General features: G+C 39.2%; 1 protein-coding gene across 5 annotated transcripts in view; it reads right to left on the reverse strand.

Moving 5' to 3' along the window:
- The window catches only part of ARNT2 (aryl hydrocarbon receptor nuclear translocator 2), a 96,858-nt gene that overhangs the window by 26,905 nt on the left and 50,137 nt on the right, over positions 1-19,816 (reverse strand). For all 5 annotated transcript variants that reach the window (XM_090148987.1, XM_031587710.2, XM_090148988.1 and 2 more), the window contains 6 exons: positions 17,599-17,701; positions 15,311-15,376; positions 14,806-14,891; positions 6,867-6,943; positions 4,779-4,913; positions 3,839-3,913 (listed from right to left, as the gene is read on the reverse strand). In XM_090148987.1, the coding sequence (XP_090005113.1) occupies positions 3,839-3,913; positions 4,779-4,913; positions 6,867-6,943; positions 14,806-14,891; positions 15,311-15,376; positions 17,599-17,701 (542 nt within the window). The remainder of the gene's footprint in view (positions 1-3,838; positions 3,914-4,778; positions 4,914-6,866; positions 6,944-14,805; positions 14,892-15,310; positions 15,377-17,598; positions 17,702-19,816) is intronic.

Raw genomic sequence — 19,816 nt, forward strand, 5'->3', positions numbered from 1 at the left:
CTTGACCGCTGTTACACTAAGTAACAAGATTACTCAGAAATGGACTCCCAGTCAAAGCAACTGCTCACAACTCCACAGTAGAAGTAGTTTTAGCACATGCCCTGCCCTTGAAGCACAAGAACAGATGCATTGTGCAGACTCCAAAACACAAAGTTAGCAGGAGCCATAAGCTATTTTTAAGAAAGACTATCCAAAAAAAGCCTATCAAGTTCCTTTTCAGAAATCTCTGTTCAGTGACTTGGTCTGGCACCCACCTAGCTAGGGCTCTGCTAAGCATCTGCTTCCTTATCTCTTCTGTTCACTGCCTCTTCCTAATGATAGCAAATGCCTTAAAAAAATCATCGTTATCTTATACACTTGTTTCCCTATAATAAGTTTTCCTGTCCAAATGCTGACAAGTTCCCTTTACACCTTATTTTTCCCAACAAATGAACCGGTAGCAGTATTTAAAAACAGTATATAAATTGCCTATGATAAGGCAAACAGAGATAGGAGTATGGATGAAGAACCTGACTGCATTTTGTCAAGAAGCGATAAACCAGAATGAAGAAAACATTAGAAAAGGGTAATTATTCCAAATTAGAAAGACAGAAGAAAAAGAATAGGGAAATAATTGAATGGAGAAAGATTACTAATTAGAGAAAAATTGATGAGAAAGACAAAAAAAAAAAAGTGGAGATGCTCATGACCTCTTAGATATGTAGATGAATTTTTCAGTGTAGAACAGACCCAGCAAGATCTTGCAGGGATACTGAACAGAGCAGAATGAGAACTTGCAAAGGATGCACAGAAGTCAGCAATTATGTTGGACAGAAACAGGTAAATAAAGATATAACTACAGATGAGAAAAAGACAAAAGAGCTTTGCCTCTAATTCAGCAAAATACTTAGCAGTGTGCTGAGCTTCAAATGTAGTGGGAATTAAGCATGTGCTAAATTAAACTGCTCTTAAGGGCATAATTGAATATAAATGAATTTACCACATACTTATGGTTAAGTACACATTGCAGTGCTTTGCTGAAATGAGCCCCGAAGATTACTTCCGTGATATCTGAAGTTAAAACAGACCATTCCAAAAAAAGCAATTTAAAGCTGATAAATAAACAAGAATATCCTCTAGAAACAGTTCCAATAATCATACAAAGCCAGTCAGATCTTACACATCACAAAGACTGTTCTTGAGGAAATCCAAAATCTGAATTTGAAAAGAAACAGGACACATAATAAATCAAGAGAAAAGCATCCATGGGTGTACACCAAAAATAAAAAAAATAGGATGGCAACCTGCTAACAAGAAACAATTGCTTCTTGGTTTCACAAGAAGAAATGATGAGCCAGCATTTGAATGTAGAGAGCAATATGCCACTGCCCATTTTAATAGCATTAATGAATAAGAATGGATAGTTAATTCTTTGTTTGGGCAGCATACTTGCTTATAAAAAGTCTGAAGTCAGATATCTGGCAGTGATCATTTCCAATTCTGCCTTTCGTAGCCGAAGTTTCACTGAAGTCAAAAGTTGGGAATCAGGTGTGAAATTTCACCATCAGTCTCCCAGTATGATGGATAAAACCAAAGGCACTGATGGCAGTGGAAATGACACAACGTCTCAAAATAAGCAATGAGGTCCAAGGCCCAGGCAACCCCAGCCGTGCCAACTCCAGACTCAAGCCTGGATTGCTCTTTCTCTGTGATGAGCATCCAGCTGAAGAAGCGTGCTTGAAACAAAACCTGCACACTGGCACTGTAATTGCACTGTATGAGTTATCTAATAATCCTGGCTTTGAGTCAGAAGAAAGCTTATATGGTTTAAAATAATTCGTCTGGCACTTACCTAGGATATCTCTGTTTCTTATTACTCTTCCACAAAGCTACCTCTGCCAGGTCTCAGGCAAGGAAAAGGGAGGCCTAATGCAAACAAATGCCTCATCTTGTTGTGGATTCTCTACCCTTGTCCACTGTATTTCCTACAAGTAGTTATCTTAAAAAACCCTGTGCCTCCATCAACAAGCAATCAGGTTAGGAAATGTGCTATAATTCTGTTTTTGTCATCTCAAGCTGATCAACTGGCTACAGGACTAAATGGAAAGAATACAGGGGAAAAAAAAGTGCAAAAAGTATTACTATTGCCCAGAAAAATTCAGAATAATGAATCATAAGGCATAAAAAATTCAGAATAATGAATCATAAGGCATAAAAAAATCCAAAAACTTTTGTAGTTTGAGTTCAATGTGCAACATTCTTTAATCTACCACACCCAGGGTAAAAAAAAAAAAAACAGACCTTGTGTAAGTGTCCAATCTGAATACTATCCTACTGGATATCAAATAGCTGTATTCTGGATCCTTTGATACTAAGCTCTATTTGTTGATCTTGGCCTTGAGAATATCTCATTCTGACCTGATTTTCCCACCCTGATGAATGAACTTATCTTCCCAAGGAAATAAAACCTTTGAGATGGATGCTGGCAATTGACCAAAACCTGCTTACCCATCCCTCCCTCCTCTGTTATGCACCAACCTGGTTCTGGCACTGCCAGCAAATTAAAAATATCAAGTTTTAAAGGGTTTGGGGGAGGAAAAAACAAACAACAGTTTATTGGAAATCAGTTACCTTTTTAATGAAAAGACTTCTAAGGCCAAACTAACAATAATAAAATAAACTGCACTGATCTATTGTCCTGAAGTATGAATAAAGCAAACATTAATTCTGTAATAATATATAAAGCACTGAGATCACTGGTGGGAAAATTGTGAACTGTCTTCCAGCAGTGCACACAAATAAAATAGCACAAAAGAAATTCCAAGCTAATGTTTAACCTTTACTTTTTTACATTCTTTAGAAAATAAAAAACACCTGGTGCATAGCTGAACTGTTTATATCAGTCTTTTATTCCATGATTGAAATAACAGCCCCAATCACACTGCTACCGTACTGAACAAAAATATACAGCAAGAGGAATGGTCTGCTAAAGAAACAGCACAGTATTTTCATAGATTGGACAGAGGTTGAGAGAAGAGGAACTTTCACTTCTAATTTGCGGGTTTTTTTCCTGCTTCCCTTCTGCACAACCTTGAAAATAACACAAATCCCTGATCCAGCAAGTCACTTACACACATGTCTAATGCTGAGCAGTGACAGCAGAATCCCCAGGAAGTGACTCCAGGATACAGCAGCAGCCCCTGTGGCCTGGTGCAATCTCAACAAGCACAGTGAGGACTGAGCCTTTAACCAGAACATTATTCAGCCTTCCCGAGCCCCAGGCTGCACTCAGACAATCACAGACGGATGTTTGACATGTTATTATCTAGCAGCATTCTGTCACTGTCTCTTGGATGAATTAGTGGAATCAATCATCTGGGCTTTACTGAATCACAGCGTATGTATTTTTGCTGCTTTTCTTGCACCACTGGTGCCATCAGGCAACAAGCTCTGGGAGCTGAGCCATCTGAAAGCTTGTCCTGTGCAAAATCATGCAGTCCTTTCGCTAACTCAACAGGCAAGTCTATCTGTGATGACATCAGGATAGCAGGAGGGGTGGGGAGGTCAGGGATGGCAGAAACAAGGAGTTGTCATGTAGGTTTAGCTGCACCATCACACGTGCAGAAAGATAGGGTGGGTGATTTATTTCTGAAAACAGAGCCAACAGATGCTGCAGCTTAAACTACTGTTGATGCAGCTTAACTGTTTATTAACAGATCAACAGATTGTTTTCTATTTTGCTACTACTCCTCCTGGATAACGGAAAAAAATACCTTGAAATGTAAAATAAAAGCTATTTCTCTGAATAACAGAGTAGTTAGTAAGTAAATGGCAGAAGGAAAGGAACAGGTTGCAGTACCTGTTGGAAACTCTCTCTCAAATGGCTTTGATCTTCAGGATGGCAGAATTCTAAAATGTCTTTCCCCAGAAGATCCTAGAATAAAACAAAAACTGTGTAAAAAATAAAACAAAATTGTGTAAAAAGCCCAAACTGCAACACAACTCCATGCATGGATCTAAAAGTAACCCCTGCACACACTGGATCTATCATCCTTAACAGGACTACTCAGTTAATCAAAGAGGAACACAGAGATTTGTAGGCATCACATCTTGCATTATATTTGTACAGTTCCACAGACATACGAGTTTACAAACAAGCATTAAGTTAATTCTAATACCCGTGAAATGGTGTCCTGAACAGACTGATCTTCTACTAAAACTATTTTTTGGAAAACATCAGTCATTATAAAACTACCTAAAATCAATATAAATGGGAAAAACAAATGAGTAAGATATGATTTTTGCCTGTAAAATAGAAGTGTTGAGAGTTATCTGAGGGAGGGTCACAGTAGTCAGAAATTCATTTATTATTCTGTTCAGTTCTATGAGCAGACTCCTACTGAGAGGAGCAGATGTCAGTCTAAAGGAAAATAATGCCATAAATGATCTCTTCTTACGACTCAAGAAACTGGCAGAAGTTAAGAATTACAGGACTAAAACTCCCTCCAAGCCCTCTTAACTTTCTGTCACAGAATGTATTCACTGTGCAAGATTTAAAGCATCTCGCTGTTAGGATTTTAATTGGATCTCAAAAGAATAAAAAGACAACCCTCTGAACAAAGGGGAAAATTAGATTTTACAGAAGCACGGTCAGCACAGAAAAATGAGCAGCATTTAGTTCACGGCATACAGATTGTTAGCTACAAATGTTTTATGTTTTGCTGCTTTCCATTTTAATGCACAAACAGGATTCTCCTCATTAGCTCTAATGCATCTCAGCAATGACAGGGCTCACTGACCTGGGGCTGGTAGCCAATGACGCTGATGCATCTGGGGTCGACAAAGGTGATGACTCCATCAGAGTTGTGCCTTGACAAGAATTCAGTTGGGACCGACATGCCATTCATGTCCATGCACACCGGGGAGCTGGTTACCTAGGACCAACCAAATCCACAGCATTTAGACCACAGAAGACCCACCTCATGTTTGTGCAGCTGAAGAACAAAATCTGTTGGCAGATTACTAACTACCGTGGGAAGCTGGAAAGCTGTAAATAAAACAACAGCATAGATACATGGCACAGACCTGCCATTAATGCCAGTCTGCCGTGCAATTATCCCATCCCATGGCACTTTCCTAGGCTTAACAGCACAGCAGAAAAACAAATATATCTGAAGTTCCCAATAAGTGAAGACAAAAGTAAGATTGGGTTCACCCCGCTTTGTAGGACCACACTGAAGTCAGGCTTCTTGGTTCCTGCCCTTGTCAATCAAGAATGAGAGCCTCTCAAATGACAATTCGAACCTGCCATTTTAGGACAGGAAGGCCACTCTATAGAAGAGGCCAACTCATTACCTGTAAATGCATCCAGCAGGACCAGCTCAGACCAAACACTCAGCTTTCAGATAACCAAAGTCAGGTGAAACAAACCTCACCTGAAACCCCCAGACAACCTGAGCAAAGCTTTCCAGAGGTTATGCTGTTAGACCAGTATGTGGCTGCTCATCATGAAGACACAGTTCTCCACACGAAATGAAGCACTTCCAGCCCTCTGCCTGAAACCTGTACAACCAGGCCTCTCTATACCCTACCTTTCCTCCTGGGACTACAGTGAAACCACTGTTTTTCTTAGAACTTTCAGAGCCAACAGGACTAACAAGGCCGCAAAACAAAAGGAAAAAAAAGAACATTGTTTTGTTGTCTTGAAGCGGATTTGCTCAACTATGTGCAAGATTTCTATTTACTGTTACAGTTTTTAATTTCTGCACCTTGACTTCTTTGTGATTAAAGCCATCCCCAGAGCCTCCTCCTCCCATCCCTCACATATTCCCACTGGTTTCTCTAACGTAACAGATGTTTTGACACTGCATATTACTAATGCAATTTTCTCAGAAATAGTCTTTTTTGGCAGCTCTAACACACAAATCCCCATAACTTATTCCTCTCCATTAGTGGAATATATTACCCCTGATTATAAAAGTATGATTAACTTAGACAACATCGTGCAATACTTTCGTAGGTCTGCCATCACAAAGGAGACACTGCAGAAGTGCTAACACTTCCAGCAATGTGCAGGCTGGTCACCCTGAATAAGATAGGTTTGGTAGCTGTGCTCTAAGGAAGGGTCATTCTACCTTTTAAGAAGGAGTGATGCCACCATAGCAGATGGCAATGAGTGCAGGCCAACAAGAGACCACGTAAGAAGCTTGAACACATACACTCGTGGCAGAATTCCCACACTGCTAAGATAAAAGCTCGCTTTCCTGCTGTGGTGAAAGAGATTCACTGTAACTGCTCTAGCTCCAGCTCAGAACTCTTATAGCAACAGACAAAAGAAAAAAAACATAATACATCAATTGCAACAGTCTGGATAAAAAGAAGTAAAATTTTATTCTCACAGTTCCCTTGGCTGGTATCATGAATGCATGCGAATGCATAAAATGACACACTGAGAAAAAAAGCTATCATCTGTGAAGTGCCTCTTGACTACTTCATCACTTTCAAACCAACTCCTGCAATCACCTCTCTTGAAGTAATTGATTAGCCAGAGAGAGAGAACAGATCAAAGAACAGCAGGGAGCACACCACTGTTTTTGGGAGCCTCTTTAGCCATTACAGCACCTGTGCTCCCATGCTCCTTACCATCTAGAATATCCCAACCCCATGCACTCTGCAGAACATGAGGTCGGGATGCACTCACATTCCAGGAGCATCTTTCTTGGACTTGTTGGGTGAGACACACATATATACCGGAATCAAATTTTCAGTTTGTTCTGTCAACATGTTCTAAGCAAGCCACTGACTGCACACACAGACATCAAGGCACATTATGTTTTGTACTGATTATGTTTTCTGAAGTAGTTCATATAAGAAAAGACTGGCATTACCTGAAGCCTTCCTATTGCCACGAGGCAGTATTTACTACCTTGTCCCACATCAGCATCTTCTTCTGGTATAGTCATTCCTAAAGCAAACAACAACAAATACCGTTATAATTAGGAAATGAGGATGAGCAGAGAAGCTGCTGGCCTGGTTCCATACTATTCTAGATGCTCTACATCATACAAAACAACACGATCGTCTTCTCTAGGATTCAGGCGTTATCACTTGTTTCAGATCAGATGCTCCCTCAAAGCCATGCTTGATCCTACACACTTCAAATACATACAGAGCAAGGACTGAAGTAATTCTGTATCCTGAAGACAAAGTAGATACAAAAACTCCATGACCCACAAATAGGCAACAACATTTCTATGAGCACTGCTCTACAGCACATTACTAGAATCATGTTGTCACTTTAGTATCCTCAGTCACTGCACACTATGCTGTTTTCTTTGTGAATAATCTATTATCAGCCTTAAAAACAGGCACATGAGCTTCATGCTTCATTTAACAGACAGTTTTACTTTCCTCTGTAATAGAATAAATCTGGGTTATTACGTTGAAAGAGTGAAAAAATGCATTGCTAACAGTGCATGTTTCAGTTGTGTAACAGGAGTAACTACTATAAACACAGGAAAAAATTCAGAACGTACATGTGTGCTGTTTTCCATCTCAGTGTTTCACAAATGGGAACAGTGAGACTAGCTCTGTTTACTCACAAGCTGGCTAAGCCTCAGTAAGGCTATTTCCCAACTTAAGTTTTGAGATATCAGTTTGCTACGGAGGATTTGCAAAACATCTTCCAATAGTGACACTGCTGACTTATTTTGTGAGCTCTTTCACAAGGCTTTTCAAGGAATTCAGTCACAACAGGCAGTGAATCATTTAAGATGCACTTTAGGCATCAATGGAATTAATTGCAAAGCCAATTATGAAACAACCACCACTTTCTCAAGATGTATAGTTCCTCACATAGGTCAATCTCTGGACTATGAAAAGGATGGAGCATACTGCTATTTAAAATGATGCCTCTGAAAAATGTCTGTAACTGCTGGTAAACGAACTGAAGTAGTCTCTGAATTAAGGATTTTGTACCAAAATAATTCAATCTCATCTGACAATAAGTTTTTACAGGTATTTTTCAGTTCCCATTGTGCTATACAATATAGGTCCCTCTATGGAACCACAACTTTCACTTGAAGCCCTTTACCTGATCTGGATATAGAACACCCTTGAAATTAGGGCAATCTGCAGCTTCAAACCCTTCAATCTGTCAAATCACAAAGCAACATTTCAACGTTTCACACAGCGCTATTCCTTCTCTTTTCTTTACACATTAGGCAAACTACAGAAAAGACTCCAAACACAGACAAGTCCCATGTTCTGAGACAGTCATTTATGTATCTGAGAGCATAAAGCACTGACATAAAGCTGCAGTTCAGAGATATACTGCAGAAGTATTTTGTTTTTCTTCCTTGCTGTGTTTACAGAGTTATTTCTTCAACAAAAGACCTAGCAATTAGCTAGTGACAGCTCAACTCTGCAAAGGAATTAAACTTGGCAGCCTCTTAAGAGAGAAGATTACCCTGAAAAAGCAGCACGGAACATCAACTAAAAACTGTGCCTACTTCAGACAAAATTTTGGCAGACGTGTGGCTATCTGCTCACACACATGCGGTGGGCAGGGAAGGCTGAGCTACTGACACTAAAATCAGACTCCTCCACATGACCAATTTTCATTTTAAATAGGTATAAAACGGACAACTGAGAATGCAGCAGTGTTTCATCTTAAAAAAGCTGTGAACAAAGGGGTAAACCAAGAGCAGGACAAATGAAATGATGCAGTGGTTTAGGAAGGAGTTTGAGGATGCTGACTTTGATGTGAAAGGACTGCAGCAGAGTACAAAAACAACCCACACAAAGAAAGAGAACTGAAGAAGGCCGTGACACTGGCTGGAAGCCTGCAGCAGGGACTGCATCCCTCTGGGAGGTGCCTTGGGCCTGAACCCTGCACCAGGGCAAACCTGCAGACCCAATGGCCAGCCCCAAGGACTAACTTAAAAGTTAGAGCTTGAAGCAAGCACAGACTCATGCCCTGACCTCACTGACAGCACAGATAGCCTCTAGGTCCTCCCCCCTCGGAAGGTTTTCTGGGTGGCTGCTTTTTGCTTCTGAGAAGTGGGCTTCTTCGACACAGGACCCGACAAGAGTTTTTAAGGAAACCACTTTAGGCATTCTGGTTGGATAATCTTAACCCAAAGGTCTTCTCTTAAATGGAATTTCCCATTTGGAGAGGACAATTTTGAACTATTCTCCTGACTTGGTTTTTTCAATCATTTCTTTAGCTGCACACAGTGTATTTATTGCAAAGGACAGCAGAGATACTCAGCTGGATGGCTTCCACTTTGCATAATCATTTTTCTTCAGCTTTCAACAACGCTTTCCTTTTTAGGAACTCTGTACAGGCTCACTACTGCCCAAATAAACTGAAAGCAACATAAACAATCTCCAAAATTAAACCTAGCTAAGCAACACCATTTCTGATGGAACTCCAGCGATGGCAAAGGAAATGGTTGATCTAAATTTCACCTTTTGTTGTTTTTTCATTTTTTCTTTTTGCAAGATGGATTACATTTAGTCCATATAACACATTGGAAAATTTATTTGATTTATCCCACATATGAATACAAAAACTAATCTGCCTGGAATTTATTGATACATGACCCAGTGAATTACTATCCCTGCCCTAAAAATGCCTATGGCAAAGATATGCCAAAACGATTGTTCACTGGTTTGTAGTGTGGGTGCTATTATTGATAGCCCTCCATAGATAGAAATTACTTTCTTTACTCTGTCGCTGATAATTATGAAGATTCAACTGTGTGTGTGCTTCTGTACGAAGATGCTTTCTAGAAGAAATTCACTTTAGTAAACTTCTTACTGAGCATATTCCATCGAGGACAGTTTGAAAAATACATTTTTCACTTAAGACCTAGAGAAACTGGAATTAACACAGCACAATATTGCTCCTTACGTTCACCAAGCACCATCAGAATCTCCAGAAAAAGTTTCAAAAGCATGCAGGAGAGCAACCACAACACTGACCTTTTGGAGGTATCAACAAAATAAACATACATCAGTTATTCACATTCTTTATACGCAACTCTGACAGAGGCTTTATTTCTCAACACCAAATACATGCTTCTCTTGAATAATAAATATAGTGCTATGCTTGTTCAAATTAATATCAACATTTTGAAAAGCTAAGCCTGCAACTGAGCATCACAAATAGAACACTGTGCTGTTAGAGGTTATATTTAATTTCCAAGAGTCCTGCATGCCAGCAAACAGTTTCCCACAGGGTAACAGCATGTGTTTGTGTGGACATAAGGAACTTTTTACTTTTCCCACTGAGCTTCCAATTGGCTCTAATGACAGAAGCAACTTCATTTTCTGCCTTCTTTCTCCATCCTTCTGCCCCACACTTTTTTTGAGACACAGAACTGTGTTAGTGGATTTGTGGTTTCACTTTACTACAGTCAAAAATAAATTACTTCTGAGTATTTAAAAGGACGTAATTAAGTGCTCCATGATCACTACCAATCCCCTGTAAATGCCTATCTCCATCATTACAGCTACAGTTACACATCCGTGCATGGAACTGCACTGCCAAGATTATTTTCTATACACAGCCCTGGAAAGTGTGGATACTTATCATATATCAAAGAGAATTCTTGTGAAAAATCCCAAAAGCTGAATTATTTTCTTTCTTTAAACAAAACTTTAAAAGTGACAGAAGTGCAAAGAATATTCAAGCAAGTATTCTGTTTTGTATTGGAAGAGGGAGTACTTCTGCATAAATGTCCAGATTCTGCCAAAACTGTAGAATAACCTAACAGCTTTGGCATGCTGTGGTTAAGCCATTACCGTAAGTCTGACTTGGAAGAGCAAAATGTTTCTTTTTTAAGATAAAAAAACGAATGAAGAAAAAAAAATATTTCAACATTATTTGAATTCAACACTATTCTGGAACTTTTTATTTGAAGTTTTAGTAACAAGTATCTATCTAAGCCTTTTCTTCACAATGTTTTCTTCCTGCTGGTCCTGTTTTTGATTTACAGAAAAGTAGCAACAACTCAACAGACTGTATCTTCTCTCTCCACCAAATATTTTCCATCAGTTGTTACAGAATGAAAATAAACTATTAGGAAAATATCAAATGGACCACATAAGATTCATTTCCTTTCAGGAATAAGATGCTCTGGAGGAAAAAATGAAGAAAATTAAGTGCTTGCTTAAGTTTAAAAAACTGAACGATCAGGAAAAGGTCAGCATTTCTCAGCTTTATGACTGGTTAGGAGCTTGAAGCATTCCCTGGGCTAAGAATCACACAGCCTTATAGCATGGGAAACAGAGGGACAAAGGCTGGAATTGGGATGCAGCCAGTTTCAAACAAGAGATCTTTTAATCTTCCTCAAAATAATCCAACAATGCACTGTCATTACTTATTCTAATACACACTACACATAAGAAATTAACAACATATCAGTTGGAATCTGAGATATTTGACTACTTTTTTTTTTTTTATGTGACTTCCACACAAAGCTTACTTGATGCACCTAAGTCCACATAAGGTCAAGATGTAATTTATGAGGAAATACATTATATTTATGGTGGGTTTTGCATGTGAATTTTGCTTTACCCTTCTGTCACAAGCACAATAAAGGACAATGGTGAGACCCAGCCTGAACAGACCCATGCTCCAACCAGTTCTGTCTTCTCTCTGTGGCTCACTCACCCAGAAGCAAGTCCCTCACAACAGCCAAATAGGTCATTTTCCAGAAGACTGAGAGAGAGAGCACAGCCTGCAGCATTCCTTGGCTGCTTGGCTAGGAAATGCCTAAAGTAGATGCTGCCTATGGGTCCTGCATGCTCCCTGATCTCTTCTGGGTGTAGGATGAGGCATGATGCTCTTTCCTCCCACCCCTCATACAGTGAAAAAGAGGAAGCTTGCTAGTAAATGAGTCTTGCTGCTCCACAAAGGTGAGAAAAAAGGGAAAAATGTAGGGTAGGTAACACTAACAGTGATCACAGGGCAGTTCTTGTCTTGATGTTTCTGCATCAGTACACACTGTGATACACAGAGTATGGAGACACTGACAATGGACAGTGCAATATAGCCCAGAAAGAGAAAAAAACAGGTGTTAAATTAAGTGCAGATTAAGTGTATTTACAAAACATTTGTTACTGTGTTCATGAAACTATGTGATGTGTTGTATATCAGGTGCATAATGCACGTGTCACACTGCATGCTCTGAAAGAACAAGATAAAGGGTTTAAGCTGGAGCGTCAACTTGGCAACTGAAAAACAAATGAAAATGATCCTTTCGTTGGTTAATTTATAAACCAGCTGAGACATGGCACAAACCCACTTATGTCCAAGAATGCAGAGATAATGCAAAGGCCAGCAGCTTGCTACTTGCTACCTGGCTTGAACAAAAGTGATTTTATTACAGAGCAGGAAAAGCCTTAGCAAATTAAATTACTTGTATAGTTATTTCATTTGCTTTGCACATTATGCTTGAATTACCACTGGAAATGGGAACAAATGTATTGTTGCTACTGATTTTCCCAAACATACTGGGTGCCAATTCAGTCTTTGGATATTCTCATTCAGCTCCTAAATACAATGGTTGTAAGAAAATCACCAACACAAAATGGGGAAGACCTGTGGGGGTATGAGAGCAAATAAACACTCAAAGATGTCTCAATTCTGTACTACATGCCCTGAAAAAGACACAGGCATGACTATGATGAGTAACAATTTGGATGTTAATATAAAAGACCACTGAAATTCCACATGAGGCTCTTGAAAGCTAAAACATCCCTTCGGATTGTGCTATGGTTTGGAGGCATTAACTTTGTGGAGGAGCAGTGGGATATCATATGGGGTTCACCATGTGATGTTGAGGAGTGCAGTAATAGAAATGGGATGAAATCCAACATTACTAAATGCATAAGCATGCACTTGGAGGCTAATAACTGCCACAAACTACAGCATTAGAAATGAGATGAAACTTCACATTGTGAATCAAAAGATTCAAAGCTATTTTTGTTACAAAGACTTTCAGTTGACAAAAACTGAGGAAAAGGCAGTCTGATATATATATTAGGTGGTTTAGGATGCCATCACACAGAAAAGAAACAGATATCATACTTTGCCTCTCAGGACAGGAAGTACCATTTTCATGATATATCACTACAGCATCACCTGGAACAAGTGCTTATAGTTCTGATAACCTACATTTTGAAAAGTGAAGTTAAAACAGATGGATAAAGAAAAGAAAATGCACAGCGAGAGCAGCGATTAGAAGAAGCTTGGTTTATGTGGGCCAAGTCAAGGCTGACAGGAGATGACTTCTTTCTGGAAAGCCCCAGAACACTGGAGAGACAGAGACACAAGGCAAGAAGATTTAATGTGAAGAATATACTGCCATAATCTTAAGATACATTAATGAAGACTGGAGACCTTAATAAGCATGGAACAGCAGCGTGACTCTGGGAGCTGGAGTAGAACAAAACACCACATATCCCACAAGCATCAGGTCTCTAAGGAGCTGATACCGTGCAGCAAGCTTTCACTTGAGTTAAGCAAGGAGCTGCAGCAGATCTAATTCGACCCACACCTTTCTGAAGAGGCATCTCATGTAATCGCTGAATTTTCTTACGCTTGGAATTACCAACAGAAAACAGTTTCATTTTTGTAGAGCAATTTACACACATTGTTCTGTTCGCTCTTTTGCGATTGAAATGAAGTTGAAACATTTTGATTTCGACAGCACAATGAAATATTTTAAACCCTATCAGTAACAAGAGGGGAGGTTTTCACTGTCTGTACTGTTTCAGAAGCACAGGTCACTTGTGATACAAATTAGTCCTGTTCTTGGATGCAAAAGTTGCAGAAAATTTCAAAAGCTTCAGTTTTGTTTTTTCAGTTTTTCAGACTATTGAAAATATGTCTGTATGTATGTGTGTACTAGTTTGAGAGATGAAAAACACTGGTATTATATAACTCAAAACCACAATTCAACAAGAAATAAACACGAGGTTTACACCCATATTCTGATATCTGCACACCAGCATACCAACACAGTACAAACCGCTTTTAGCATTCAAAATTTCTCAATAAATGTGATTTATGATTGTGGTACACAACCGCAAAAGGGCAGGACAACTCAAGGTTTGATTCATGTCAGGTGCTGTTATGTTGAAACAGTCCTCTTCAACTACTGCAAATGCCAAGGTCAGCCAGCCCAGTTCATGATGATGTCTAGATGAGCTCCATTGCTTCCCCTTGCAATTTTTCGAATGCAAATATTCCCATATGCAGTATTGAGTAATAGGTAAACTCCAGTTCAAAGAAAAATATCAAGACTTGTTTCCCAGAAAAACAGCCTCAAAACAGAACTTATCACAATGGCTGAACATTTTCCACTAAAACCACTACTCTGAAGTGAAGATCTATGCACCTAAGTTGACATTACATGTTTTCATACACAGGTTCTTGCAACTTGATACTTAAATATAAGCTGTTCTTTTCCAGATGTATCAGTGCTTTGGGTTTACCTTTTAAAAATGAGGCCATTTTTATGTTGGCTATCAGACTGAAATCTTTTGGCTTCAGTTGCTGCAATTCCACGTTACTGACAACTCCTCTTATAGCTCTTTTTGGCAATGAAATTGAGAAGGGTTTCATGTAGAAAAATTGGAAGATTCTGAGTGTGTAACAACAGCTGATTTCTCGATATCAAAAACTTATCAAGATCAAATAGAAGGAGGTACCCTTACAGAAATTCAGCCTGGCTCTGTACCAGTAAAGGGATCCTGATCCAGGTCCCCAAGTCCTCGAAGATGTGTGTTACACTCTGCCCACAATATACACACCTGCTGGTGGCCAAGCCTTGATGTAGCCAGTGCAATGGACAACAGCATATTGTGCTTCACCTTCTTTTACTGGGCCCAGGCCATTCCTAAATGAAAAGGAAACACACAAATACCACGTTAAGTGACATGCAGAATAGATTTCTGTTTTATACTATTATCGGTGATCTACTAATATCTGCAAGCTGTGTTTGAAACAGCCTACTGTGACCCTAAAATGCTGTATTACAACACTACTTGAGTTTCACCTCCTTTCAGAGAAACATAATGAAGCTTATTTCAGAGATGGAGCAGGTTAAGAGAAATAGTTGAGTCACTTGTTCATGGTTTCTGAAAGACCTAGTGGCTGCCACAGCCCAAGTGAGTACTAAGTTCTCCTCCCTGTGACCTGGGCTACTTTGCACTATATGCTAATGCATGTTTGTCCGGGATGTACTCTGACTAAGCATTACCTTAGTGGAAAAATGAGAGTGCTTATAGCAACTGACCATTGCAGTAAATTAAATACCTGTATCTTTTCCTCATGGTGGTTATTCTGTTCAAAGGTAAGTGATCCAGAGGAGCATTTCCACACCTAAAGTAAAAAAGTATTTGGAAGAGCTCAAAAATGAATATAAATAGCTGAGATGAAAATGCATTTTAAAATCCTTATGCAGGCAGACAATTATGGATGTTTATTTCTGACAGGAAGTCCCAGATACATGTTTTCTCAGAACTTGCTGCTTTTGCAGCCTGAGCTTCTTGGGTGCAGTACAAATATTTTATTGATTTTATGAAAAACAAAAGATGAAGATCCCCTCCAAGCCCTCCAAATCTAAGGGCTATTTGCAATAGGAATTCCAAGAGTGGTGGCTAAAAAATAGTAACACTCCCAGATACCGTAAAACAGGGCGAAAACTAGACAAGTAAGGCCCCCACATAACCACACAAGATGATCTCAGTGTATGGGTAGCTTCCCTGGACAGAGCATTGCAACTGCTGCACACCAGCTATAATTTTAGACATTGCTCTGATCTTTGCCAGAACGGACATTTGTTCTTGTGCATTTTGTGGTATTTCTAACTATGCATAACAGCATAATTTTACAATCCATTTGAAACTCAGTAAATAGCCTGAAAGATGAAAACAGTTCATTCTCGGTTGACACAAAGAACAATAGCAATAAAAGTAATCACAAGGAAAGTTCACATTATTTGATGATCATTCTTCCAGCAAGTTTTTTTTTTGTTTCTTTTTTAAACTTTTGTTTTTATGCTTACCAGTCACTGCCAATGAGAAAGAATGAATAATTAAAGTAAGATTCAGAATTTAAAAACAATGGGGATATTGGAATGCCTAAAATTACCCTCCTGCACTAGACTTTCCAGAATTAGAGCGTGAAGAAATAACTGCATTTTAATTGTTGTTTTAAAAGCTGGGCAACAGCAATAAATAGGACAGTAGGCCCAACTTTCTTTGCTGTCTCCTTGTTAGAGAAGAAAAGATGTTTACTGAATAGCAAATATCAGACTTAATGTCTCTAAAGAAATCTTTGTCTGAAGTCACCAGATTTTGTTTCCTAACAAGCTAAAATATAAAAAAATCACCATTAACATTATGTGTGAGGATATGTGCACAATACTGGATTCAGAATACAAATACAGCTGCTACTCCTGCAGATTATAACCTCATGTACTGCACAGAACTAAGAAAAGAAGCTGGTGTGAGAATCCTCTCTAGATTATTGCCCTTTTCCTTTCATCTTGACATGTCCTCCTTGTCTGATGAACACTTCCATTGAAATATGTGATTCTTACTGCATCTTCCAACGCTCATTATTGGCTTCAAATTACTGCCACTGGCCTGCAAGTATCTATGAAGTCTAAAGCACAGGAATCCTTTGCATGGTTCAAGGACAGCTAACATAAGAGGAGCTACAGTTTTGAGATCTTATCCTGAAGGTATGAAGTATACAAACCCTTTTCAAGTGCCGAATATTCAGCCTCCTTGCATGATGCACAGAACATCCACCACAATTAACAGAAGCACACACATTTGTTGTAACGTGTCAAATATTTTGGTTTGTGTGTTTCATTCCATAACAAATTGTGCACCGATAGTCCTCAGCATGTATGTTGGATATAGGCTGTATGTGCAATTATGTACTTCCCCCTCTAACCACACAGAGTTATCCTGTTTGCACAGAAAACGTCAGAACCATTGGGCAGGCAGACCTCTCAAGAAGCCCAGGCAACACAGGAGAAGGTGGAAAATTTCAAAATAAGAACCCTTTAACAATTACTCATGTATCTAGAATCAACTAGCTGACATCCAGTTAATTCATACCAGGCTAAAGTTAATTCTTCCATAGCTGGCAAACATGCAGCTGAATTCCTGTTTGTCTTCAAAATTCTTTTAATATTATTGGTTTCTTGAAGAAAAACACACATAGTTGGGCTTTCGTTAAACTTGCAAAAGCTCTGCTCCCAAAGTATTGATTCAAATAATTTGATCTGAAGAGACAACTGCTTACGTGCCAGGGTTGAAGTTGTCATGAGGGTCTCTGGGGAAAGCATACAACATCCCATACTGAAAAAAAATAACTGCAACACAAACGAGGTAATGCTTTGCCATTAATCATAAAGCTAAAAACAAGTTTCAGTTTTACTAGAGTTACAAAAGTAGACATTCTGGAAATGTTTAATGGTAGTATGTCACTACAGCTTCAGTCTTCAAACAAGGTCAGGAAAGATTAACAAAACATTTGAAGTCTGTAATCTGAGAATATCACAACAGAAACACCAGGTATATACATACCTCATTCTGCAAATGAAAGAGCGTCTTGATCCCATGCACATTCTCATTGAGGATTGCTGACCCTCTTTCTTTACTGTTCCAGTCTTCAAGTCCAGGATTCGTCCTAGAAAAGCCAGGAAAGGAAGTGATGTTTAGCACATAAATTTAAACCCATTTACTACAAAAGATGACAATACACTCATAAACTTAATGCCATTAGCCTACTGGGGGGGAAAAAGGGGAAGCCTACCAAAAAGCTTGTCTCACATCTGTGATGTGCTGGCTTAATCAACAGTCTCAGTGAAGCTGACTCATAGTTGTTTTTTTTTTTTCTTTTCTAACTAGCCTAAGACCAACTGTTAAGACAGGGTCAAATGTCTGGAGACAGAGAAGATGACGACAGCAAAAATAGCTTTTGACTTGATCTGCTTGCTCCAGTCCTTCCCAGAACTGCAGATAAAGCAACATGCACCATTTCCCTGGCAGCTGCTTCACCTTGTCTATCCAGAACACCCATCGTAACAACACCTCAGGGATGTAGGGCTATAATGATGGTGAGGAATACATAAGATCAAGGTTTCCCCCTCATGGGCAGACACAGAAATAAGGACAGATGGGGGCAGAGCTGAGGTGATGCTCTTACAGTAACTTGGAGGAGGTCCTTAGAAAAATAAAAACAAAGGTAACAGAGCAGTAGCATGACTTAATCTTTGCACTCTCCTAACAATGCAGAAAACTGTGGTTACTACAGAAGGCTTTAGAGCAGCAGCAGCCATGTCTGAATATCACCTAGGTTCCTACCGCATGTCACTAAAGAATAGATAAAACTGACTTTTGTGACTACAGCTCTATTATTAACAGATGAACACGTAATCTTGCACAGTACTAACATGGACTAGAAATGAATCACTGTCCCAGTTCCACAATGCTTCCGGGCTGGATAAAGCCACAACAATTACAGTGGGCAAGAGAAATGTACTGAAACAGTTGCTAGACAACTAAATCATGGCCACCAGCTTTAAAGCCTTTAGTAAGATAGAACAATAGGCAAATTTATAGCAAGATACGCACTCTGTGCTAAGCTGGAGAAATCATACAGAATACAGCCAAAGTCTTCCTCATCACGTCTACTTAAGAGTCTCTGTCCAAAAATTCAGTTCTGAAATAATTCTACTGCCAACCATACGCACTGCAGAATTATTTTAACCAAGTATTTACCTCCATCCAAGAATGGGAATGAAGTCCTTGCAAAGTAGCTTAAAGATCAGAATACGTGCTGTCCATATGAGAATGCAAGCCAAAGCAAGCTACTAAAAGTATTTTTCTCATTAAACACATTAAATTCGTGATGCACATAAACAAAAGAAGAGCTGTTTTCTGTGCACTTTATTTTTCCTTCATTCTAAAACAAATTCATAAATGTGATACCAATAATCAAAAAGCAGTAATATAAACGCAACCCGAACAGCCAATGGGAATATATCATTTTTTTCTCAAAAACATCTGTAAATACATTTCAGAACTATGTGGCTGCTAAGCTTAAAACTGCTGACATGAACTGCTTTGGCAAGAGTGCAGCCCCCAACAAGAAAATCATAGTTTTTAAACTCAACTTTGTTTAGCAGTGTCTTAGAAATATGTATCAGATAACAAATAATGGTCTAAATTTTGCACTGGCTTACAACATCACTGCAGGGGATGGTGGGGTGGGGGTATGAGTCACAGAAGTGTTTGGTACATAGGTATGACACAGTTATTTCAGCAGCTTGTTTCAATAGTCTGCCATGTGTGCTGTAACAATACATAGCCAACCAACATACTGATAAAGGATAATTTGCGACATATATAATCAGAAGCTAATGCCCAAAATCTCTTAAAAACATGGAGAATTGTAGCAGGATAGATGAAGAACAAAGCAGCCTGCATCCTTGGGAGAAGAGACATCTCCTAAGCATACTGTTACACAGCTCTCAGCTCTGTCAGAGCTTCAAGTTGTCAATACCAAGGACATCAGGTGTGCAGAGCATCTCTGGGAGAGAAACAGAGCAACAACTTGCTATGAGATGATATGAGTTTGTACCAGCATGGCTACATATCACAGGTAAATGCTGGTTTGGGAAAAAGGAACCGTCCACTCCACCACCTCCCTGGGCAGCCATTCCAGTGCCTGATCACTCTCTGAGAAAAAAAGTTTTTCCTCCTGTCCAACCTAAACCTCCTCTGGTACAACTTACTGCCA

Source organism: Phasianus colchicus, chromosome 12 (assembly GCF_987193195.1).
Source record: "Phasianus colchicus chromosome 12, bPhaCol1.hap1.1, whole genome shotgun sequence".
Lineage (NCBI taxonomy): Eukaryota > Metazoa > Chordata > Aves > Galliformes > Phasianidae > Phasianus > Phasianus colchicus.